Source organism: Cololabis saira, chromosome 12 (genome assembly GCF_033807715.1).
Source record: "Cololabis saira isolate AMF1-May2022 chromosome 12, fColSai1.1, whole genome shotgun sequence".
Lineage (NCBI taxonomy): Eukaryota > Metazoa > Chordata > Actinopteri > Beloniformes > Belonidae > Cololabis > Cololabis saira.
Genome location: NC_084598.1, coordinates 18577576 through 18604139, shown reverse-complemented (window position 1 = coordinate 18604139; position 26564 = coordinate 18577576). Strand labels below are relative to the sequence as shown.

Below are 26564 nucleotides of genomic sequence, written 5' to 3'. Positions count from 1 at the left end.
CGTCTGACTTCTGAAGCTCAGCTCAAATCTGATAATGGTATTCAACAATTATTATAATACTTGATAATGATAATGAAAAGAATCAGTTTGCAGTGACCGAATCAAAGTCCAAAGCTCAACCTGATGATCCTGTGGCAGGAGTTGTGCTTAAACAAATGCTTACACGTCTCCACGTATTGAAGCAACATTTTAGAGAGGGGGCCAAACAGGCCCTCTTTTTCAGTCCAAGATTTTACTAAAATTCCTCCCAGCGTCTCTACATCCATGATAGATGAGTGCCTTCCCTTGTCTGAGATGTATGATTCATCGTCCCTGAAACACAGCACCACCTAATCTTGAACAACAGATAAAGTTAATTAGGGGAAAGGGAAATCAATCACTTTGCTGAGCCCTGTTATGCACTGTAAATACCAAGAGTGGCATCGCAGTCAATGGGTGTGTTTGAAAGCTTGAGTCATCTGTAAACACGCAGCTATTATTATGAGTTATGTCAAGAGGAAGGTTTCAGACACAAAGATTGTAGAAGCTGCACTGAATATTTCCTTTCTTTTTTCGAGACTAAAGAACCATTACCTTACTTTTTTGTCAAAGAAAAAGGGTAAAGGGTGAAAATTACTGCCAAAAAAAAAAAATCACAGAAATAACTCTGTTACATTGAGGTGACCTTTGACAGTATAACTCATCTGGGAGAAAAGAGAATTGGCAAAAGTCTCTGTCGGGATATGCAGCATGCATTAATACAGCTGTCACAGAGACACACACACATACACACCCTTTCCGGTGATTACAGCAGGTCCGTGAGGTTCACTGAACTCTGAACAACGTCAGGTCGCTTTAGCGCCTAAAGCAGGAAACCAAAATCACCTCATCATTTTTTTTTTCTACAATGCTTTGAAAAAAAATCTTATTGGTGTTTTCTTTCTTCTGCAGTTGCTTAGCGGGAGTGCAGTACTTGATTCCTCCTACATGTGGAAGTGGATCACTTTCTACCTTAAAGGCAGAGCTGTTAATCCCACAAGATCTTAATTGTACTCATGATACATGTATACCCATACTGGCCAACAATAGACATGTGAGCATCAGTGGAATTGAGAGGATGTATGACTGAGGAGAGGTGTGTGTGCAGCATCGATATTTACAATCTATCCACCCCATGTTGACATGTATTAGATAATGTTGGTGTCCAGTCAAAAAACATACATCAGTTTATTTTATTTTATTTTACTAAAATACTTAACTGCTATATGAATCCAGCAAAAAAAATATTGTACATCCATCCATAATATGTCTCATACTGGGATAAAGAAATACACCATACACTTGGAGTAACATTAAATTAGTGTGAAATAATTAAAAGGAAAAAAAAAACTAAAGCAGAAGTGCAGGTTAAAAGAAGTACGATATATAACATTTCTTTCCTATAATTAAAAAAACATCTGCTTTAATGGCAGGCGTCCAAGTACAAATGTGACAGAAGTAGGATCAGAGCTGTAGATGAGGAAATGTAACGACTGCTTTTATGTCTTAAATACATCTAATTATGTCAAAACGTTTTATTTTTTGTGGGAACATCATTGACCTCTCATTGAATCATCTGCGGTCTGAGAAAAAAAACAACAGCTTCTGACTAAATAATGAAATATTTCACTTACAGTAATGTTTTATTTAAGCAGAATCAGCTGTTCAAATTTCTCACGACAGTGAGCGTTGTGATGAGTTGTTAAATAGCGATTGGAAACGTCCTCATGAGATGTGCCAGCCCAGCAGCTGTTAGAGCAGGTTAGCTGTTATGAACACATAGATCTTTGCCTGGAAAGTGGTGAAAGTCCCCTGTCTCCAAAGCTTCATCTCTACGGTGATTAGGAAATCCCTTGGACCCTGAACCTGTCGCTGCAGGTACACCGCACCCGTGTACGCGTTCAGCTTCCTTGTGCTAAAGTAGTTCTCCTCGTTTCCGTCCATGATGGTGACAATAACATTGTCTCCTGAGTAGGCGGGAGACGGCCCGATGCGAAAGATCTGAGCAGGGATGATGATGTTGGACTGGAAGCTGAGGTAGTAGTATGTAATTCTCAGAGGAGAGTTTTGACACTGCAGGTAGTTGGGGCAGCTGATCCGCTCGCAGCGCCTGAAACGATACAAAGAGATAACCTTCACTTGAACCAGTCCACATCGCAAGTAAATAGAATAATCAGGATTCTGTTTCCTACGAGAAAGTTTGGACATGTAAAAACATAAGAAAAAAGGTTAACACAGAAAACCATACATGCACTTTGAGATAGGACGTGATCAGCGTTACCCTCTAATCTGAAACCCATACATTTCCATGTGTCGTTCGCTGCAAGAAGAGTTTTCCACTACAGCAGGCTGAGTGCAGCACAATTAGATGCATGCAGTCAAAAAAGTTTAACGTGGGTGCAGCGTTCTGTGACAACACCTTGACGCATCCAATTACTAAGAATCTGACAGCAGGAAGACAATGTAGGGAGGCAGACGTTGGCCGTGTTCCACTTTCTTGAGCTATACAGCACAAGTTTGTGGAAAGAAATCGACAAATACTTGGGCTTAAATGTACATGTTCCCTTTTTTTACAATAAAAGGTTTCTTTTGAAGTGATCAGGTGCAACAACAGCTCCAGATCATCCACACTTTGTCAGTCTCGGTGCGTCTCTCGCCAACAAGCCTGTAGGCCTTAATTGCTACATACTACATATAATCCTTAGCAATGTAATAATACTCTCACTCTACATTTATGCTGTAAAAATATTCCCAGAGACAATGATTAAACCAATATGAAGATGCAGCGTTAAAACAGACCTTCAACTAACTCCTCTTTATCCCTTAGGTATAAGTGGCAACCTTTTATGCTGCACATTGGTTTTCAAATACTTACGTATCGGACACTTTGCGGTAGTTTGGCGGACAGTTCAGGGAAAGACAGCGATAGTCTCCTTGGATGTTGTAGCAAGTGTCCGCTAGAGAACAGTTGTGGGCCCCCGTGGCACACTCATCAATATCTAAAACACAATCACAAAGACTGGTTTACTGCCCAGTGCTAATCACAGGATATCATAACGATGAGGAAAATCACTGCCTAAAGTAAGAAAAAATAAAAATTTGTGAGACAAGATTTTTAGAGTAATAAGGTTTAGTAAAGTGTGTAATTTCCGCACCACTACAAGACTATCGATTATAGAGTATTTACCAAACCAAAACCTTCATTGCAAACTCTAGCAAGAGCTAAGCAGGTGTTGTGCAGTTTCTCACCTGTGCAAGATCGTTCGTTTGCAGACATGGTGTAGCCGAGTTCAGGACAAGTGCACTGGTAACTGCCGGGAACGTTCACACACTTGTAGGTGCACAGATGGCCAGTGCTTTGGGAACACTCATCAATGTCTGGGTTAAAGGGGGCAAGTTTGCACATGAAGCTGATTCATACATATGCTATAAATATTGTGCGTGTGGTGTGTAGCAGAGCTTGTCCCACCTTCACAGGTGCGCCCATCCTCCCCTAGGTAGTAGCCCTTTCTACAGTAGCACTGGTAGGAGCCGTAGATGTTGGCACACTCCTGACTGCACCGGCTGGTCAGACACTCATTCACATCTGGAGATTAGAGGTTAGATTTCATTACTGTCACCAATCAGCTGATCAAAGATTCTGCTATGTTTTCATTCTGACGTATAAGCGAGACGTTATTACGCCGATTATGCTTTTACTTGTTCCTGCTTGAAGGCTTGGCGAGACATACAGCAAAACCCAATAATACATCCAATGTCATTTCAACCTTGAACGCTGCACTGATTGTGAGCGCTTACAAGCTAGGCGTTCCAACAAACACGTTGTTACACACAGACATGCATATTTTCATACACAAATTCACAAAAAACATGCATCAACATGCACACACAGCCCTGTTGACTGACATGAACGCAAACACACCTTCACAGTTCTTGCCATCACCAGATAAGCGGAAACCAGTGGTACATGAGCATTTGTAGGAGCCTGGGGTGTTCTCACAGGTCTGGGCACAAAGGCGGCCTGGGTAGCGCCAACACTCGTCTACATCTGAGGGGAAGAAGCAGCATCATCATAGCTCAGTGAGGGTATTTTGTGTTTGCGTGTTTCCACCCATGTGTGCAAGGTGCATGTGTGCAAGTGAGCATGTGCATTTTTGTTGTGCTGCGCAATCGCGTACGTGTGCATGTCTGTGCACGTACGTGCATGTGTGTGTGTGTGTGTGTGTGTGTGTGTGTACATATCAACGACAATGTGATGCAAGGGGAGCATCCGTCTGCTGATAGTCTAAACACGAACACATGTGGACAAATTTGTTGGTACCTTCAATTAAAGAAAGAAAAACACGGCGGTCACTGAAAGAACCTGAGACTGACAAAAGTAATAAAAAATAAACATACCCTGAAAACTGATTAATGAAACATAAACATTGCTTTTAATGTGGTTCTAAATAATCATAACAAAGAAAAGGGAACTACTGAAACTGGCCTAGACAAGTTAGTTGTTATACGTAAAAACGAAAGTAATTTGACCATGGTGACATGTTAAACCAAAGTGTGTGCTGTAATTAACATCTCAGGTGTCATAAATCTTGCAGTCAGTAAGTCTGACTATATAAAGGGTGAAAAGTCGTCACTCCGCTTTTTTGGTATCATGGTGTTCAGCGAATATTGACCAGACAGAAAAGGAGACTTATCTGAATAGATGAGAGAGTATGTTAAAGGTAAAGGTTATAAGACCATCTCCTTGATGTTCCTGTGACTAAATTTGCAAATTTCATTCAGAAGTTTATGGTCCACAGGATGTGGTTGCAAGAGCAAAACTGATGACAAGTTGAAGAGGTAGATCATAAGACTGGTAACCAAAGAGCCCAAAGCAACTTCCAAAGAGATTCAAAGTCAAGGTACATCAATGTTAGATCATCCGTCACCATTCTAACCAAAGCGGACGACTGAGGGAGGACTCCCACGTTAAATGTAATCATAAAAAAGCCAGACTGGAATTTGTCAAAATGCAAACTGGAAAACCACAAAGATTCTTGGAGAATTTCCTTTGACAGATGATACAAATCTGGAGCTTTTTTTTTTTTGCGGGTCACATCAATAGATGGAAAAATGAAGCATTCAAAGAACACAGAGGAGGGTTGGTTATGTTCTGGGACTGCTGCAGTTCTGTGCAAGGTATAAGGAAATATCATCAAGATTATGGAGTGACATGTGTTGACTATGGAAAGTGGTGAACGTCCCATGTCTCCAAAGCCTCATCTTTATGGAACATCTGTGGAAAGAGTTGAAAATAGTTGAAACATGCAGTCTGGACAAGAAATCCTTCAAACCTGAAACAGCTGGAGCAGTTTGATCATGAAGAGTGGACCGAAGTACCTGTCTGCAGGTGGAGAAATCTCATTGGGAGTCACAGAAATCGCTTGAGTGCATCGATTGCCTCAAAAGGTTGTGCAACAAAATATTAAGTCAAGGATGCGTTGAACCACAATTTAAAAGCAATGTCTGATTTTCATTGATCTACTTTCCACAATTTTTTAAAATGTATTCATTTTTTCCCGTTTTTAAGTGATTTCAGTGTCCATGGGTGCATTTTTCCTCCTTTAATGGAAGGGTTCCAACAAAGATGCTGTGTATGTAAGTACATCCATTATTATGACTGAATCAGAAGCAGAGGGAACAGCAGGAGGGGAAGGAGATGTGATCAGTCGCCACAGGAGCCAGCAGTACAGACAGGGAATCAGCAGCAGCTCTCTCCGCCACAGAATAATGAACAGCGGGAGCAGAGAGGAGAGACAAAGACAATGCAGAAAAGTGAAAAACTGATGACTGGTGACAGAAAGTTCCTTGATGCTCAACATACCTACACACGTCTTCCTGAATGAGTCATACTGGTACCCTGTCTGGCACTCGCAGCGATAGGAACCAGGCAAATTGTGGCACAGCTGACCCTCTCCACACTGCTGCAGGCTGCTTTCACATTCATTGACATCTACAAGAGCAATATGACGTCAGATGTGATCCTGCCACCACTGGTGGTATTTGTGAACTCCCGAAGCAGTGAAAAAATAACAATGTTGTTGTCACGAGCTTCTTCATTCTAATATCCTACTTAGACTTTGAAATACTGTAGTAATGATGTTCTTCGATTATCATATTTCTTTATTCTCATATCCCTGCGTGAGTAAGATAAGCTCAACTCCGGGTTGCCTGCAGCAAAAGTTCTGTTCATGCTTTGAGTCTGCATATCAAATCCGATTTTACACACATCCTGTGCAACGATTACAACATCTTACCAACACATCTGGATCCGTCAGCATTGGCGTGATAGCCACGGCCACATGCTATCATCTTGTTGCACATGTACGATCCCACTGTGTTGATGCAGGTGAATCCTGGTCTGCAAGGCTGGGTCAAAGCACCACACTCATCAACATCTAGAATGGAGAGACAGAGAGTGCATGAAATAAAGGTGAAGAATGGTAGAAGAGGAGGAGATCCCCACAGGCACAAAGAGAAGGCACGAGAGACCAGAGGGTATCTCTTCAAACACACTGTCCTGTGATATCAAAGCAAACACACATCACACAGTTACATTCCCCTGGATACCTTTGCTGTGTGTGTGCGTGTGTATGTCTGACATTTTCTCCATTTTGTCATTTCTAAAGGCATTTCTTCGACACTCCTTTTATAGTGGCGTCTGCTGCCTCGACGTGCCCCAGTTCCTGCCCCTGGGGGCTAATTCCACAGCATCAGTTTGTACTGGAGGAGGACAGAGGATTGGCTTTTATCCACCTCTTTGCAACCCCTAACAGCAACGTCTCTGATCTCCTGTGTGTGTGGCATTTAACCCCTTTGTCACTGCAACTCTGATGATTCACATCGGTGGTGTACAACCGTGCATCTCCATCAACAATGATTCATCTATCGGAGAAATTACTCTCTGTGATATTCATTTCTTTGGAGACAATATAAAGGAATCTCTAAATGTTTACTGTTGTACATTTGGGACATAACGTACGGCTTTCACTTAATTTATTTCATTACTGCACAGTTGAAACCAGACAGATTTTTTGTTTGGTCATGTGAAAAGCAAGAAATTATTTAAATACTGTACATGACTGTGGTTGTCTATAGATCCTAACTTTATTTTATGTACGTTATCATCTATAATACCTACCAAATTAGTGGATTCAAGGGAGAGATGCTTGTGTTGAATAGTGAGAATGGGGTCTTTGAGACAACATAGAGGCCAATGAACAGAAAAAGAGGGGGAAATTAGAGCAAATTAAAGCACATGCAAAATAATTTGAAATGTTGGTATCAGAGCAAGCAGATTTTTTTCATGTATGCATACATCTCATTTTCCCATCTATGTTGCTACACAAATGTATTTGCTTTTTTTGGCTTCCGAAGTCTTAATTCATGTCATGTTTGCTCTTCTTTTGTTCATCCTTTTTATTTTTTTAAACTGAGTACAGAAACTGATTAATTCATCTAAAATAATAATAATAATAATAATAATAATAATAATAATAATAATAAAAACAAAAAAATAAATAATAATAATTAAAAAAAAAATAATAATAATAATTATACTAATAATAATAATAATAAAACAACAATGATAATACATTTAGAAAAAATAAAGAGTTTCAAAAACACATGCATGCTCTTTCTTACCTAAACAGTTGCCCTGTGCGTCCTTGCTGAAGCCTACAGGACATTGTGGTTTGGGGTTGCACCTGAACGAGCCCTCAGTATTCACACACTCAAAGCCGGATTCACAGTTATTACTTCCCTGCACACACTCATTGATGTCTGTGGGGAAGAGGATAAATTGGCGAGTTAATGATACTGCAGATAAAGCATGGGTGTAATGCCATATCCTTCCACTGGATGGCACTGTGGCTCAAAGCCAAATTTCACATTCCACTTTTACTGCAACTCTTATGGCTTTAAAATATCATCAATAATACAAATCAATTTTATTCAAACAAACATAGTCAGAATGACAGCTTTTTTTCCTCATTAGATGAATACAACTAATGATTCAAAACACGATAAATCACAAGCATCAGTCTCCCTGTACAGAGTTTTGTGATCAATGCAGCACACTCCCTCAGAGTCCTCCCACACCTGTCTAACTGGGGATTTTCCTCCTGTCGATCAACCCTCCACATCTGTTGCCACCATGAGCCAAACCTGGAGGGAAATTAAAACTCCCAAAAGATCTCAAAACGCATCCCATAAGTATGTATGTTTGTGTGTGTATGAAGAATCTCATGTTGTGCAGCAGGTTTGACATTTTTTGCCACTTTAAATGGTGTAAAGAGATCTAAGCCAGGTATGGCACCCAGCCCCGTGGATATAGGGTAGGCCTCTTAATGGGAGATAGTGATTGAGCATCTTACTCCTGACACAAATCTGGCAGAGCCTGCAAGTAAATGAGGGCGTCTGACACAGATGAAGACAAAGAGAGAAAATCCATGAAATAGGACAAATGGGAGAGATTCCCAATGACTTTGCTCTCGGTGAAGGAGTTCAATGAACCACGAAAAGTCAGTTTCCACTTACACGCCTGGGATGCTTGAGAGAATTCAACCTTTGAATCTTTACTGTTTTTACACAAAATTTTCATTGGCAAACCCACAATATTTATATACAGTATTAGGTTATAAGCGATAACATATTTTATTCATTTTATTTTACAGAATATCAGTCATTTTTGGTGTTACTGTCAGTGTTACTGTTTCACACATTTTGGCTGAAGTACACTGCTAAGTTAACGGTTGCTATGCCGGGGAAATGGGAGAATATTGATGTTCCTAAAACCATGTGTTTAAAAGGTTAAACTAGGATAGAAAAGACTGGAACAAGGCTAAAGAATAAAAGATACCCAGTGAAATGTGTAAGATCTAATCATGCCATCTAATGTTTTATTATATTAAAAAGAAAAATAAGTGCACACCGGCTCATACCTGACTTTCGTGAAACATGTTGCTGGTATAAAAAAGGAAGATATGGATATATTTAAAAGCAAAACTAACTGCAAAATTTAACATTTAAGGTTTATTATTTTGAACCATAATTTTGATGTTGAGTCGTATGAAAGGCACCTCTAAATAAAATGCACTATTATCAGTGTTTTTATCATTTGTTTGTTCATCCATCCACCCGCCCACACCTGCACCTACAATTCCCCATTAAACACAAGCTTCAACGGGTTTTCAAATCACTGCATTACTATTTGGTATTTACTTACATTTTACAAAGTATCTCAACTTTTTGGGAAATATGTTTATTACTCCTATTTTTTTTTCACACTCTCTGCTTGCTTTAGTGTCTTTCTTGGAAACCGACCGGAGGCTTAAACTTCAACATACAACGCTGTAATTTAAGTGAATGGACTTCACGTAGGAGCGAAGATTAGCCAAGTCTGTGCCATTACCATTAAATCCTATGCATATAGGCAAATAGCACTTATCTGAGACTCACCCGTAGTAGAGGCCCTTCTTATCGAACACTGCTGCAGCTTTATCAACGAGGCCTATGGACAGACTCGGTTTATGGTGCATGGAAATAATGAGTTGTACTGGGAGCTATACATCCAAAGTTGAGTAACTCACACAAAGGCAAGCCAGGCAGGTTCTAACTGAGCTAATACCAAGCAAATGAAAGAGAAAACCATAGGGCAGGGTTCTTTAGTAGTCCCTAGAGTGTGCCTCACATGTAAAACGGCCTATTTACCCAACGTGAAGAATTCAAAAATATCAGAATGTTGAATCTCAAATCTCGAGGGCGCTAAAGGAAATTGCTCCTGAACAAAACACTAAATTGTGCACATCCTGCAATAGAAAATGCTCCCTCACACACATATTCACAGTGAGTGGAAGTGAAACACTTTGAAGCTGATGAGGTGACGAGTACCTTCACAAGCACCGTTGTTGATCAGGTATCCGGGGGGACATGTGATCAGCCTCCGACAGACATAACTCCCTGCAGTATTAGTGCAGCGCTCGTTGGGCTGGCAGGCACGTGCAGACAAACACTCGTTTATGTCTGGAGAATTGAATCAAGACAAACGTGCCCGTGTGAGGAGGACAGAGTATAAACAATGGCGAGAGTGAGAGTACGAAGATGAAGCCGTGTGAAAAGAGTGAGCGAAAGCAGACAACAAGATGTACAATAAACGTCAAGTACTGTGTGGTCTTGGTGTGACAACCAGTGGTTAGAAGCAGATGAAAGAAGCTGCTCGGATCCTCCTACAGAAAAGAGATTAGGGACAAGGCCACTGGGAATGACATCCACTCAATGAGAAATTTAACTCGCTCTCGGTGTCACTGCCACAGTTTGCTGCTGTCAAGCATGACTTGTTCACATGTGCTGAGACCGTTTAGGCCCACAGATGGAGCAGCTTCACTTCAGACCATCACCACTCTGAGTGGATCATTATGGGTATCTGCGGTCTGCAGTTGGTGAAATACTGTATATCACAACAGTGCACGGATAGCTAGTATAATCCCCCTGTTTTAGACAGAGTTGAGAAACACGAAGAAAAAGTCTCCCCCCCTGGGATTAGAGCTGTATCTCTTCTGTAAATCTAGAGGCACTGATGAGTGAAAGAGTCAAATCAGTGGGAGACAGTATCTCCATGAAACTCTCCTCAAGTGGAACAAAATCCCTCTGGCTGGAAAACAAAACTGGAACAAGGGCTCAACTTGAGTCCTTTGTTCATCTATCATTACACAACCAAAAGTGAGATGTAATAAAATGTTGTCTGCGTTTGAGGTGCTTACCTTCACAAGAGCGTCCATCAGCTCTGAGGGCAAATCCTGTCGAACAGGAGCACAAGGGCCGACCGGCCACCGGGGTGCACTGTTGCTCGCAGATGCCATTTCCTAAAAAAAACAATACTCTGAAGTCAGGTCACATGAAATGTCTTGTACCAGCGTTTCACAGACTAACATTTCTACGAAAGCAGAGGAAAACTTTGAGGCCCTGTTTGAGAGTCAAAACTGTATTTTCCTGTATTGTTGTTTGCGATTATCCCCAAAGCCATAATCGCCCTGAACAATATGTGAATCATCCTCGTTACTGTCTCTTTAAACTGTGCAATACTTCTCCCGGACTCTGTGCAATATTCTACAATATTCTACACATGTATAAACTGTCATCTGTAAAAAAACAAAAAACAAAAAAAAAAGAACAATTCAAATGCACCTTAACATTTTTTATATTTTTTATATTACTTATATTTCTTGTATTTCTTATTGTTTGCACTACTGCTATTTATCTTGCACTGGAGAGGTGATGCTACCTCTAATCTCACAGTACCCAGGTACATTGATAATAAAGTATTCTGTATTCTGTATTGTTTGGTTCTTTTTTCCAGGCTGATCGCTGACCTGGTTAATATTGTATTTCACAGTGATGAAGACCTCCACCCCTGGTGTCATGGAGACCAAACAAGAGCAACAAAATATGACCCTGCACAGGTTATGATGGTGAGAATGAGACCCTGATGGTAAAATTCTGCTTTTGTCGGCAGCACGGTCACATTTAATCAAAAACCGGGAGGGACATAGAAGCACGTCAGTCCAAAACAATATGACTAATGAGCTACTGCTTCATTAAGCATGCTCCATCGGTCTCGGATGGACATACGTAGAGGTGAATGAAAGCCCTCGTCCTGAGCTGTGATTAGGCTGCAGGGCTAACCTTCACAGGGGTTGGTTGGAACGGCGGCCTGGGTGGGAGGTGGACTCGGTGAGGTCGTTTCCACTGCAACTCTGTCGGTCTCTCTCACTTGGTTCTGCTCATCCACCGTCTCTGCACGGATGAATAATAATATCAGCAAAAGAGCTAGGAGCTTCAGTATAACCAGGCAACCTACAGCTGTTGCAGTCAGAGACACGGGCAGGCGACTGTGGATGAGAGTTGTAATAGCAATGGAGGTGAAAAACATTGCCTGCAGACAAACATTTGGATTTATTAGTTCGCCCCATACCTCACTGTAATCTGCTGAGAGCAGTAGGCATTAGTATCCTGTTGAGACAAGCTTCGTTTGGTTAAACCACAGTTGATTAAAGTCTAGTCTGTTGCATAGTATTACCTGAAAATACCTATTAACTGAACATCTGAGCAGACTCCTGGATCAGGCCTGAATGAGTAATGAAAGCAGAACGGAGGAACGGAGCAGAAATGCTTTTTGACAGCGGAGATATGAGTAGTCAGATCCAGGAAAGGGATGTTAGTGTAAGAATAGAATCATTATTATTGCTCTGTATCAGGTCTTGCAGACAGGAAGGGACTCCAACAGGCCAGGAAAATAATAGAGTGAATGTGTAGACAAATGGGGACTTTCTGACAAGTATGCAGGGTGTAAATCACACTTTGACAGAGTAAATGACACAGAGAGCTGCTTTCCAGCAAGCTGGCTACCGCAGGAAATAAGAGCGGTGGTCTTCAGCTTACCTTGTAAGCAAGTGAAGCCGTCATCCTGCAGCACGTACCCAGGGAAGCACTCGCAGCGGAAAGAGCCAGGTGTGTTAATGCATCTTTGGTGGCAGACGTTGCCCTCATATATCAAGCACTCATCCATGTCTTCCATTTCCAACTGGTCCTCCACTGCGTTCTCCCCTCCCTGCTCCTCGCCAATGGAGAAGGCCTCTTTAGGATACGGGCTGTCTGACACTACAGAGCAAAGATAATTATTGAGGGAGAGATTTTTGTTCACACCGGCAAAGAAAACCGAACACAAAGAAAAACACATTTCTATTACAGTACATAGAGGAACAGATAATGCAGAATGTAAAGAATGATGATTTCGTTTGCAATGACAAAAGAAAACAGCTTCTTAAACGAGAAGAAAAGATAAACAGCAATACCGTGCAACAAAGAATGTGTGCAGCAGTTCTGTTTCTGCTTCACATGCGATGGGAGAAATGTTTGGTATGAAAAGTTCTTAAATATCATCCAAAAGAAATGTTTCTTCTCAGTTATGGCCACACAAGAGTGAGAAAGTAATTTTAATGCAAACATGAAACAAGCCAGTTTTTCAGCTTGCAGCAGCCAAACCAGATCAGTGTGAGAGGACTTCTGACATCGCAGAGGTTTACTGGAAGAGAAGTGAATGTAATGCCCCGCAGGTGGACAGACACTTGATCTCTCAGAATTATAGTGCACAGGGGGAACAGGGCTATTAGGTGCACCGTTTTTCATCGGGGTTTCCTTTAACAGCTAGTTTGAAGGAAATTCATGATATTTTGTCTAAAATATATACCTTTCCCCCAGAAATGAATTCTTCCAAACAAAAGCTGTTCTTTCAGCCTGTATTTGAAGAGTGTGTGTGCATGCGTGCGTGCACGCATTACTTTTTGTTTTGTAATACCTTTTCTAGGCAGTGGAGTGGAGTCCAAAGTAGGCTTCTCTCTGACTGTGTGCTTCCTCTCCTTCCCCTCCTTCCCCTCCTCACGCTCCTTCCCCTCACAGCAGGTGAGAAAGATGTGCTGGCAGTAGAAACCTAGATGCTGGTGGGCTTCGCAGAGATGCCCCTCTTTGCGGAACTGCAGCCCGAGAGAGCAGCAGCCACAGCACTCCTGCACACAAGAGCAGTGAAGGAGAGGAGAGGTTGCTTTGCTTGAGAAAAAGAAAAAAAACAAAACCATTTCATGAAAGACATGAAGGCACTGTGATGCATGCTGCGTGCCAGATTTGTTTGTAATCACTTATCAATGCCACCATACGGGGGTTCGTTTTGGCTTGTTGATCGAACGGCAGCTATAGAACGGCTATAAATATTTTAGAAATGCTGGCCCCTGGAGAGTGAGGTGTTTCTTTATTTTTTTTATTTTGATGGGGCACTTACCTTCCCTCCTGGAGGCAGTTCTAATACTTTGTTAATAAACTGTCTGAATTTCTGATAAATTGACAAGAAATGCGTCCCTGGGGAAACACCGGCGCTCCTGGAGTCAGTGTTGATGACTTGTTTAATTATATGAATGCTGAATAAGATCAGATACATGAATGTCAGGACATCTGCACCACCTCTTTATTGAAACAAATTATTAACTGTAAAAAAAAGAAAGAGATCATTAAACCCTGTGTTCATAATATAAAAAATATTATTTCCCAAACTGTTCAAGACAAAAATAAAAGATGTTTTCAATTTCAATATAAAATGAACACTTCACATATAAACAAATACATATTTTCTGCCTTTTGTTTCATATGCCAGGTTAGGTGCTGTTTTATGCTTGGCTATATCGTAAATTACACTTGTCCTTCAGTGTGTTTAACTCGAGGTCATAGAGAAAAGAACTTGCTCCTCTGCGTCAGCTGTGCAGTCACGGCCAAAAACAAACGCAAGGGAAGGTTCCTGAAACAAACTGATCCCCTGACAAGATTCACAGCATTACATTCATGGTTAGCAAGAGATAAAACTGATAATATTCCCATCAGCCTCAGCTAAACCCAGCACTGACACATGACGGTTATCATAATTGTAATATGATTTGGCTCTCTTTGACTGTTCTTTGTGGTTGTTATCAGTTTATGTAACATTTCAACATCTTATAATATGTGAACAATTTAAGATGTGTTAATAGGATGAATACTTATCACAATGACAGTGAATAAGTCCTCGAGACATGATCTGCCAGTGCTCTGTGAAATTACTAAAGTGTGAGTTATGTACAGGGGAAGGTCTTCATTGGACCTCATCCTCTCTCTTATAATACAAGTGGTTCTGCATTATGGTTAGGACTAGTGTGCAATCATTTTCTTCAAAACATGATCATAAACACTAGTGTTTCATGCTATTTTGCATGCTGACAACAGCATGATGCTGTTTTTGTTATGTACCATGTTCCCAAACTGCTTTAAGCACTTCGTCCAAACTACCACGGTGCAAAAATAAACCACAGAGATGCTGGCTTTTTACTATTGAAAGCAACGTTTTAGGTAACTTCCCTCGCACACAGCCTCTAGCTTTGTGTCTCCGTTGTTTACAGCAGATGTTTTATGGATGTGGGTGGCATAATATTGCTAAAGAAAAGCGGTTAAAGCCACTATTCAGCAGCTATACACTAAAGTGCCAATAAACTCCTAAAGGTACCTCTAACAGATTAGTTTCATCACCACATGTAAGATTAAGGGCTCTGGGACTCTGAACATTTACATTTACATTATTACTGCCCCCTCATTGGCAACCACAAAAATGTACCATCCACAAGAACAACTTTATCAGGCATCAATCTATGTTTCCACGATTTCAGAAAGGTTAAAATGACATCTGATATTTCCAGTTGCTGAGGTCTGTTTTGAAGATAATAAAGTTCCTGGAACTCTAGGGGTCTTCAGCTGTACACACGTATAATTGAAACCACAACAGTGGTCCTCAGAGGACGTCTGAAGTTCTTCAGACATTGCAAACTAATTTGAAATTTATTTGCCATGGTACCTGCTCACCGATACTTGCCTTGTAAGAATCAACTCCACATTCAGCGCTGGCGTCCTCTTCACATGAACTTCCTGCTCTGGCTGCATTGATTCCAGCTGAGCATCGGCTCTCTCTCAGGGAACCGAGGCAGCACTGTTGTTGGGCAGACCTGCCAGAGGAAGGCACGTGAGAAACCACTCTGTTGGGAGGCCAACTGTGGCCTTACAGGAACAATCGTTCCCATGAAGACGGCTGCACAGCTGATTTAACATTTAAGAAGAGGAAGAAACTCAAATGAAAATTTTAATAATTAACTAGTCAAAGTTCTAAGGATCATTTAGTCTTTCCAAAGAAAAAATAAATTAAAGGGGATTCATCTGGAAATACTTACAAAAAGTTTCTTTCTCTTTCAGTTGCTTTTTTTTTATTTCTCCTTTAACCACTATTCAGTTTTTGATCACTTCAGTGAATTGAGTGTAACATGAAGGGCTCACCAGCAAATAGAGCGCCTGTCTTTTGTTAGTGGCTCCATGCTGCTGCAGTGTCCATTAGCTGAAGCCCATTTTTGTCCACTCTCACAGCAGAGCTTCACCAGCTCTTTGTCAGACCCTGTAATGAAATACAAATACCTGGATTCAAATTTATCGCAGTAATCACCTTACCATTAATGTTTACAATCTGAGTCCAGATGCACGAACACCACTAAATTTTTACATCCAAAAAATCCTGTGTTGACGATTCTGCAGAAATGTGGTGATTAATATCTGAAATGCAACCAGATGTCATTTCTGAGACAACTGTCTGAGAACTTGTCTAATCTTTTTTTAAATTACATGTAGAGCTGAAGGTTCATCCTGTCTTTTTCTTTCATTGAGATTCGTCTTCTTTGGACTTATTTTAACAAGCGAGGAAAAAAATATCACCCCAAAAAGCTGTGAATTACCTCCAAGGTAAATATTTCTTGGATTACATCTTGGTTAATCATAGCTGGACCAGATCAAAAGGGTGATGCATAACATTTCAAGTTAAACTGGAGGTGGAAGAAGACAGAGCAAAAACACATCCTTCATTTTACAAGCAAAGTGCACGTATGTTTCTTCAATAACAGGGGAGAGCATTCCAGAGCTGATTTGTGGCCCCTGCGCCACTGTACAACACAACTCATGACACTTGTGCCTTCTTGGTAGATAGACCAAGCTAAACAAAAGAAAAAGAAGAAAAAAAGCTCAATATTTCTTTAGAGGTTCAACTTTTTTAAAGTAGGTTATCAGCATAAATAACTACGTTTTTACCAAATGCATTCAGCAGCTGGGGAGAATTTTCCCTCAAAAAATCAAAGATGTAAACATCACAGAGACGCCACAAGAGAAAATACAGGATTGTACTGATTCAAAGGCAGATTTTAAGGAATTCTGGACCAAAGCGGAGGGCCAGCCAAAAAACTAAGCAGGACTTTCAGATCTGTGCTTCTCGCATAGTGAAATATATAAATCAAAAGATATGTACAACTGTACAGCCTTCAAAAGCAGTAACTGGTCTCTCACAGCAGCCTGCTCCAAACGTGGGCCAGAATGAGGGCAGAGGGCCGAAAATAAATACATGTTGCTGCACTTCTAAATGTATGAAGCTCAAAACATGTGTGAAATATCCCAGGGTCAGTTCAGCACTTTAACTTCCACAACTGCCTTCGCTGAGATCCCCCTCTTCAACATACCGACATAATAAGATCAGAGCAATTACTCAGACGAGAGCAAGTGTAATTTCAAGGTTTAGAGGAGAAGAAACTCGAAACCCTGCGAGACACAATGACTCTTTCATACATAACTGCAGTCTCGGTGCCAGCTGTGAAGTTAAACACGTCAATTTGAACCTGTTTGAAAATATATTATAAGACAGTGAACATAATTATTTATCATCATTCTTTTGCTTCCTAGTAATTTCCTCCCAGTGGAATCAGCTCATTTTTCATTAACAAACACACGTTTGCTCCATGTGTTTATTCTGAAAAGGTGAATGTTTATGGTTGCGATGCACAGCGTTCATCAACGTGTTTCCAAAGATCTTTGTTTTTAACGATAGGCTACATCTCACCAAAATAGCCACTGGGTAGGAAAACACACAGACAAAATAATTTAACCGAGCTTTGTGTAATTCAATCAGGTCTCTTCCTTTCCTTTTGACTGTCCTTATAATTAAGCTTGTATTTAAACGGAACCCCCTCAGTGATGCAACAATTAAACTCCTCTGATTTATCTCACTTCCACAACAGACAGATTCATGACATGTACTTTTAAAGGTGGCTGAGAAACATCTCTCTTTTTCAGACCTGTCATTACGTCCATTCGTTAGACTAACATTAGCAGCAGATGTGTTGCTTTCGTCTAAAGCCAAAACTGGTGACATCATTCTTTCTGGAAATACGGGGCTGCAGTAGAAGAAAGAGTCTAACTCTCAATATGTCTGGAAGCATCATAAAGCCGTGCGCCGCCTCTAATCAAGACTCGCGTCTCTTTTCTTCTCTGGACTTGGCAGTGATTCACAGGTAGAAGCTGGTCAACGGCATAAAACACCACATGAAAAGGGTTATGGACACACAAACTCATGTGGCTGAACATGCTTGATGAGTAAAGCATGTCTGGGTTCGATAGCGCTCCCCTTTGTATGAGTACTGAGGCCTGTGCTTGATTGGAGATGGCAGTCTTCTTCACATCTCCAACACGAGAAGCCCACATGCAGTGATAGTTGTCTTCTGAATCACTTCACGAGAGTCCAGGAACAGCTGGCTGTGACATAACAGGGAGGACTCTTTTACCCTCGCCATGACTTCATTCCCAAAACAGTCAATTCAATTTTCAGCTGTTGCCAACTATTGCCTTCGTTTCCCCCGGGGAGTATGAGCCAGTAATTGTGTGATCAATCTTTTGGAGTCCACTTAATCTTGACTGTACGTTAGTTAGATGTCGCGACCCTGGGGGATTACCGATTTCACATAGTTACTTCCTATTAGGCATCTTTGTTTTAAAATATTATGGCTTATATTTCCAAAAGGTGCAACTTTTTCTTGTCACACCCAAATTCATATGCACTGAAGCTGAGATATGCAACTCTGCCAAACATATTGAATTGAGTTTTAATGTATTCCACTGCACACCTCTTTCAGAACTTTTTCCACACGCTTGTAACTTGAACCTGCTCCCCACCGACTTTCTATGCCATGTGTACTCCAAGGACACAAACCAGAACATGGGAAACTTGTTCATTTCTTGCGAGAGGAAATCCACCCAAATCCTGATTTTGGAGCTGATAGACAGAAACAACACTGGCAAGTAATTCCTCCCTAATTGGTGGTTTTTGACATGAACAAGTCCCATTAGTAGCAGCTCTTAGTCGTGGCTATTTTCTGTATTTTAAATAATACCATCAGCAAAGAATGAATTAAAAGTACTTTGTTTGAAAGAGTTACTGTACTTTAAATTTGGACCTGAGAGCTGGCTCCTTGGAATGAGTCCATATACGTATTCAGTAGCAAAGCGTTGACTAAATGTAGGAATGCGGATTTTACTTGTACTGTGGGTGTCTTTTATGAGCGCTTTTCTGATTCTGGAGCACCCTTTTTAAAATGTTTTTAATCTTTATTCATAAGCATGGGAGACATGTGCCTTGGACGGCTTTTCATACACGATAAGGATGGATGACGTGCCAAAATTAATCCAGATGACCTGGAAGGCACCCCAGATGTGCCAAAGTAAACTATCATCTGCAAACTGATCTTTGCACAGTGGTACACTGGAAATTATTTCATGCATGGCCAGATGTGGACTCCACACCCCTGTTTGATCTAGAAGAAAATGATACCTTGGCTCAACCAACTCCCACATGCAGCATGTTGTGCCAGATTTGTTGATAAAAACGAATGTTTCTCCAGTTTGTTTCACCTCATCTTTGATCATTTTCATTCATTTCATGCATTTTATCCCCGTCTCTGTAAAAATGTTCCAGTTAAGTCCAGCACAGTGGTCGGTGCTTGCTAAAGTGGGAAAATGAACAGAGGTATACTACAGATGAGGTGATTCCCAGCAAGATTGGGAAAACAGCAGCCTCATGAGACACAAGTAATCGCACTGGCTCATAAGGGAGCAGGAAGTAGCGCCTGGCAATCAAGTGATAACAGTGGTCTCATTCATCACATGGGAATGATGCCGCTTACAGGAAAAATCCTATGGCAGGTCAGCTCGGGATTGGAAAGGGTAAACAATGCCCCCCACACCCATCCCCTTTCTGAGCACACACCGACACACTGGATCTGGCTGCAAGGGAAGACGGCAAAGGAGCAGGAATAACAGACGGGAAAAAAATTATCTTGGACTGTGTTTCAAAGTAAAAGCAGCTCATTTATGTTTAGAGAATATAGTGGGGGTATGTGATTGTTATTCATACTTTCTCTTTTCCTGTCCAAACTAATAGCACTGATAACAGGCACGGGCCTTATCAACCCTTCCTGTTTGTGTTTTAACATATCACCACTCAGAAAAACTTGTTATAATCAAGTGCAGTTAACTCTGACTGTCATCCCACCCTGCCAGCTGCAGACCAGCGAGTCCGGGCTCCTTACCCAGAGAGGAAAATAAACCCACTGTGACTTTCAACTCAAACTCTCTTTCACAAAAATAGAATTTACAATTAAATAGATGGCATTTATCCCAACATGAATCTATATTCCCCAACTTTATTCCTGTAAGTGCACTGCATAAGTGCTTCTTGTATTGCGCCCCGACAGAAACACCTCACAGGCGCTTTCAGAAGAGACTGTACATACCTCTAAGGGCATGGTGCTGAAAGGGGAGAAACGTCTGGACAGGTCTCAACAAAAACCCATGTGGTAAAGCACGTTTTTTGTGCACCTACAGATTGTACTTAGCTGAACCAGACGCGACTAATGAGGTAGACTACAGTCCTGAAACTGTTTTTATCTGACTTCCCTGGTGTGCTTGCACAGATGAAAAGGCAAGGCTAATGCATTGTATGCATTCATTATTTAGTTCCATCATAAAATTGCTTATAATAGTGAGACTACCAGTGCCTTAATGCCATAGAGTACAGAAAGATTATTTAGATTTCCTTTGCCAGAGGGTTACCTGCCATTAACACTTATGGTACCACATAAAAAGACATCCTTGATTATTGCAACATAAATTTAAACGCTGTACAGGTGCAGGAGGCCTAATACTTTACATCTGAAACTTCTTCCTCGTGTTCTTTTTCTTCTAGTTTAAAATATATATTTTTTTTTTTACAGTTTTCTCAAAAATCTTTTTTGACATCTGTTTAGGAAATGAATGTATTTGTAACATATCAACATGTTGAACCCATCCATCCATCTATTTCCTATACCCACTTTATCCTTTGCAGGGTCTCGGGGGTCTGCTGGAGCCTATCCCAGCTCATTACAGGTGAGAGGCAGCAGGACACCCTGGACAGGTTGCCACGCAGGGACATGTTGAACCATTAAGAAGTTTTCTCACTGATCAATTTGCATGAAAAAGTAATACAAAGATTTGTATTAACCTCCTACATGACATGTTTTGTTGTCTATGTCATAATATTTAATTTTTTTTTAAACTCATGAAAGTGTGCAGATATCAAGATGGACTTTCATATCTACATATTACTTAGCTCTGTTCTGAGGCTCATTAGGTTTAAGAGGACACCAAAAACACAAACTTCTGACTAACATCCATCCTTTTTCCATACCCTCCTAATCCTGTGCAGGATCACGGGGGTCTGCTGGAGCCTATCCCAGCTCATTACAGGCGAGAGGCAGGGGTCAACCCTGGACAGGTCAACAGAGACATTGACTAGCATCTATTTTCTAACTAATTAGCCGTACCAACATTTTTTTTTTGTATTTTTCCAAACATTTAATAAAACTTCACCAAAGTTTTTTAAATACACATTTTCCTCCTTCTCCATCCATCTACCAATCACCAGCATCATGAAGGTCCAATTGCAAGTTCAAGTCTTGTTCAATTTTAAACATTTAAACATTTTGAATCCAGTTGTACACATGATCCTTCACTCATCTTGCAATTCAATTAAAGCTGTGTAACATCCACCATTCAGTGCAGTTGCTAAGTCAAGTTCAAATCTACAGGCATGTGTGGTTCGATTCCCTGATGACAGTTTGCTATGTTTTAAGTACCAACAGTTAAATTCCCCTCAGTCTACTTGGATCATATTCATTGCTGGGTCGAGCTATGTTTTATGATATTAAGAATGTGAGGGAGTTGTTTTTGGTTTCTTACACTTTCCAAAGCAGTGTAACTCATTTTCTAGACATCCTGTTAATCACTTCATCGTCTGTTTTTTATTCCAGTGCCTAAACTGTGTCCGACACGAAGGGGGGAAGGGGGTGAGCTGATCCATTAGGGAATGAGCACGTAATAATATGAAAACAGTTCGTAATATTACTTGTTGTTTACACATGTTCAGAGAAAGAAAAGAAAACGTGAGCGCATTCAAACAAATGTGTTTTCCCGATATAGCCAGTTTCTCTCCTGAATGAGGTAGATAAATGCTATCTCAGGAAAACAGATTTTCCATCAGCATTTACTTTTTCCTGGATCTCTGCCAGCTTGAAGGAAGCAATTATAAAATCTTCTAAAGACAGGATGTGAGAGAAGGACAATGCGTCAGGTGATTGTGTTACTGTGATGCATTGTGTTATAGGAACTAGATGAATGGAACCTTTTACATTTCAGATGTCTTTTAAAGTCGACCACTTTCAGCCACTTTATTAAAGATTTAAAGGAGTAATGTTTGATTTGTGTATGGAAAAACGTACCTTTTGGTTCTCCTGGCACCTCAGTCAGTTCGTAGAGGAGGTTTTCAGGTTGTACTTGAGGCCCCGTGTTGTCCTCCCTCACGGTTATTGGAGTTCTGCTGGTGGGACTGAACAGGATTGTGGGTAATGAACTCGGTTCTTCTTTGCCAAGGGGGTTCCCGGGCTTTATGGACTCTTTCTCATGTCCTGGGTGGTTGACAGATTGAGAGCGGCCATGGTTCCTGGTATGACTGCTCTGGCTGTGTTTGTGCGGGTGTCGGACTCCAATGTTGGTACGGGGAGTATTTGTTGTGTCTTTTAAAGTTTCCTGCACCACTCTGCTTCCGTCAGTGTTGGCTCTCATGGTCCCTTCTCCAGTTTCCTGTTGTGGACTGTGGATCTCTGTCTTCACTCTCTGCGTGGCTGCGGTTGATAACAATGTTTGAACTTTGCTGCTAGCCCCTGTGGTGGCTGGTCTCGTGTTTTGTACAAGCTCATTCTCACTGCTACTCGTTGGATTTAGGTTTTTTTGAGTTTGCATCTGCTCGTGTCTCCTGATGTCATGAGAGAAGGTGGTAGCAGAGCTTGACTCTGGATAAACTAGAGGTGGTGTAGCAGATTCCAGCGGTTGGGCCAGATTTTGATTAGTGGAAGACGTCGGTTCTGCCAGTGTGTAGTCATGATCATTTGAGCCAGAACTGGGTGGGTCCTGCTTATACAGTGGAAGAGTGTTTCCCAATGCAAGCTTGGAAAACGGCTCTACATGACTTGTTTGTTGGGTGTCACGGCTGCTGCTAATCTCTCTCAAAGGGCTGTTCCCTTCCGTAGATGTTGCCCACATTGGGTTCTTATCACTATGAAGGTCACAGCCAGGGATGGCTGAGCACATTAACCTGCCACCTACATCTGGACAGTGGCAAACCTGGCAGTGGTCCATCTGAAATGTGTATCCAGCCTCATACTTCTGATCGCCATCGATGCAGCCAACACGCCCACACTGCATACATCCATCCGCTGGTTGTAAAACCTCAATGCAGTTAGCGGGAATTTCAGGGCACAGAATAAAATGACAGATTATCCTCCCTCCTCCCTGGGGACAGGAGCATTCGGTGCTTCCGAAATCCACAAAATAGGATTCCCCTTCCGGGACTTTCCCTTCCTCAAAGCCTGCTTGGTCGCAGTCATAGAGCTGGTACCCTTCACAGTTGCAGCCCTTTTGTGCGCATTTGGGACAGCAGGAACCTGTCTCTAAAACTGTGTCGATGCAGTTCTGCAGGACTGGACAGTCTACACCTGTGCAGTCTTTCTGGCTTAGGCAGAAGTCCACGCACAAAAGCATCCAATAGAAAAACAATGTTTCCCTGAAAATGTTCATTTTGCTTAAAAAAAGAAAGAAAAACTGCTCTTCAAGAGTCTCCTCAAGTTGAATTTTAGACCAGATGGGATGTATTTTCTTTTAGCCTGTAAAAGTAAACAGTGGTTAGTGATATACTTACAACACAAGTAGTCTATGGCACTCAGGTTTGTCAAAATCTCTATTATCAAAATTCACTTCTCCAGTATCTCCAGTATCAAATTTTTCCGTACATACTGCATCGACACCAAAGGGGAGGAAGGCTGTGGTTTATATTTGATTGTGCATGGAAGTTTGGATAACTGTAAGGGAGAATGGAGATACGTACAGTAATGGCTCATCACAATTGATCAGTGTTCAAAAAAGCAGTGCTGAAATCGTTCAAACCCAGTAGAAAATGCATTGTTGAAGTTTTGTGTTGAAAACAACTCATGCAGCTTCATAAATATATGTATTGTATTCAAATGAAGCTGGCTGCATCCCTAGAATCTGCTGTTTGATCTGATTGTATGTAACTGTCCAAAGCAGCTGAACTGTGGAGCACAGACTGCACACATACACTGGCATTGGTTTAATCTACTAGTTACAAACACATTCAATGGGATCTAGAGTTTCTTTGTATGAAATATTTTGCAGAGACACACTTAAAATGACACCACAAAGTCTTTTGTTTATTTTAGAGTTTATTTGGCTTTATTTGGGTGATTTGAGAAAGTGATGTGACTTCAAATTGGAAAGCATATTGAAAACCATGTGTTTTCTATTTTACTTTTCCTGTGTTTCTTTTTTTTCCCTTTTCCTTTCTTTGGTCTGCTTTGGGCTGCTTGCATATGTGCAGAAAGAGCTCTGACATATCCTACTAAGCATTTTGGTTCAAAATTGTTGATTAACTCAAACTCGTTTGGAATGACAAAGTTGTGTTTAAACATTTCCAGATTAAATGTTACTCAACATTTTCATTGGTGCGCCCACTAAAGTTTTTTTTGTTTTTGTTTTGTTGTTTTTTGTTATCACTTCTGTGCAAAGCTCCATTTCTTTGGAAACGATTCCTACTAAAAGAAGAACTACAAAAAGGATGCTTAAAGATTACTTTTACCTCTAAGGAAACAGCATGCATCTCTTGTTCTTTGAGGCTCGGAGCTCTTGCACCTCCTACGCATACTTACACTTTTAACCCATCCTAATGACTGCATTTCAAGTAATCTATCATATGTGAGCAAGACATGCAATGAATTTACTCATGAGTAATAAAATGAAATGTTCTGCGAATGCAATCACCATCTGCAGCCCACCAAAATAAATGTAGCATCTGCTTCTCTGTCCTTCTTCTTCAGTCAGCCTCAGCACAATGTGCACAGGAACTCTGTTTCAGGATTCAATGGTGTCTTTGTGTGCACAGAGTAGGAAATCATTTTACCAGATCTTGCAGTCCTAAGCTGGCACAGGCCCACTGCTTTGGCGCTTTAACAGTACCCTACTGACCTCAGGCTTACAGGCTAAAAGGTGCATGCATGGCTACAGCCTCCATTGTATGTGACAATTAAAGTTCAAAACAGGACGATTAGAAATTTGACTGGCGGAACATGTAACTCCTCTGGTTGTAGCTTTAAGGACAAAATAGAAAGAAAGAAAGAAAGAAAGAAAGAAAGAAAGAAAGAAAGAAAGAAAGAAAGAAAGAAAGAAAGAAAGAAAGAAAGAAAGAAAGAAAGAAAGAAAGAAAGAAAGAAAGAAAGAAAGAAAGAAAGAAAGAAAGAAAGAAAGAAAGAAAGAAAGAAAGAAAGAAAGAAAGAAAGAAAGAAAGGTGCTGTGGGATTTTCCTCCGTGAGAATTTCAAAAACGACTGCTCTGCAAAAAAAATGAACTTTACCCTCAAGCTTATTGTGAAATGCAAACCAACCCACACATACACGTGCAAACACTGTTTGCGCGTATCTAATCCTTCAAAAACGGGAGCAAAAATACTCAAAAATCCTGTCTGCCAGATGGTGACTATACGACACCCTCAAGGAGGGAAAGTGCGCACATTTCCAAGTCATTTATGAACAAATACACCTCAGAGCAGAATTCAACGCCTGATTTCTAAATTAATCGTTTACTTCACTCCCCTGCAGGTCTCCTGTCTACATCAGCACCTGAGAGACCCTAGGTGAACTATTGCGTTCATATTCTCTGTGATCCAAAACAACAACAGCAGGTCGCGCTGCTCACGTGTAGGTGACGTGAAGGCGCTCAGGTGAGGCTCAAGGCTGATTTATGGTTCCGCGTTACACCAACGCAGACCTGCGGCGTAGGGTACGCGGTACTGTACGCCGTAGGTTCTGCGTCGATTTAACGCGGAACCATAATTCAGGCTTCGCTTACCTCTGGTCCCGCTGCTGCTCCTGCGGCGCTCCGGAGCCTTTTGCTGCGACTTGCGGGGGGAAAGTTTGCACACTTGACTGACCGACTCCCACTTTGGAGGCTGGGAGCAGCCCCTGCTCCTGAGGGCGGGACAAACCTTTCATAGAAAAATGTCCAACTTTTTTCGGAGTTCTGTCTGTTTCCTATTGAGCATTGCCAATTCATCCGAAATAGCTTACGAGAAATGACAACATGCAGAGAGCGCGAGTGGAAAATGTGTCGTCAGAGACTGCAGAGTTAATAAAGTTAATAAACCGCTTAAGAGTGATACCATGTTGATTTATAAAATCATTAAACAAATGCGTGGAAAGGAAATGTCATTGATTGGCTGAGTGTAATTTAATACCCAAATGTAAAAATATATATAATTCTTTATTCCATGTGTTATATAAATACGGATAAATCAGGCTCATCCAAACATAATTAGACATCACATGGTGTCTGGGATCAATTTCAGGTTTTGGAGAAGTTAACTGTATTACAGCGGTAATCACTTAAATCAGATTGTACAGGGTAAAGGAGTTGAAGGA

General features: G+C 41.1%; 1 protein-coding gene across 2 annotated transcripts; it reads right to left on the bottom strand.

Annotated features, from left to right (window-relative positions):
• Positions 1-1217: 1217 nt before the first annotated feature.
• Positions 1218-26073, bottom strand: LOC133457020 (fibulin-2-like). Of its 2 annotated transcripts, XM_061735833.1 has the most exons (17): positions 25996-26073; positions 22302-23741; positions 15955-16069; positions 15500-15629; positions 13412-13619; positions 12496-12714; positions 11740-11850; positions 10818-10919; positions 9949-10080; positions 7702-7839; positions 6315-6455; positions 5882-6010; positions 3941-4066; positions 3488-3604; positions 3268-3396; positions 2894-3017; positions 1218-2128 (listed from the first exon to the last, which is right to left on the bottom strand). In XM_061735833.1, exons 2-17 carry the CDS (start codon positions 23653-23655, stop codon positions 1771-1773), a joined length of 3633 nt encoding a protein of 1210 aa, XP_061591817.1. In that variant the 5' UTR covers positions 23656-23741; positions 25996-26073; the 3' UTR covers positions 1218-1770. The 2 variants fall into 2 exon arrangements, with proteins under 2 accessions (XP_061591817.1, XP_061591818.1); XM_061735834.1 differs by lacking the exon at positions 9949-10080.
• Positions 26074-26564: the final 491 nt, after the last annotated feature.

Coding starts and splice junctions, on each gene's coding strand:
- LOC133457020 (XM_061735833.1), bottom strand. CDS start 23,655: ATGAACATTTTCAGGGAAACATTGTTTTTCTATTGGATGCTTTTGTGC. Junction 6,011..6,314: donor TGACGGATCCAGATGTGTTG/GTAAGATGTTGT, acceptor TTGCTCTTGTAG/ATGTCAATGAATGTGAAAGC. Junction 3,397..3,487: donor GGATGGGCGCACCTGTGAAG/GTGGGACAAGCT, acceptor CCTTTAACCCAG/ACATTGATGAGTGTTCCCAA.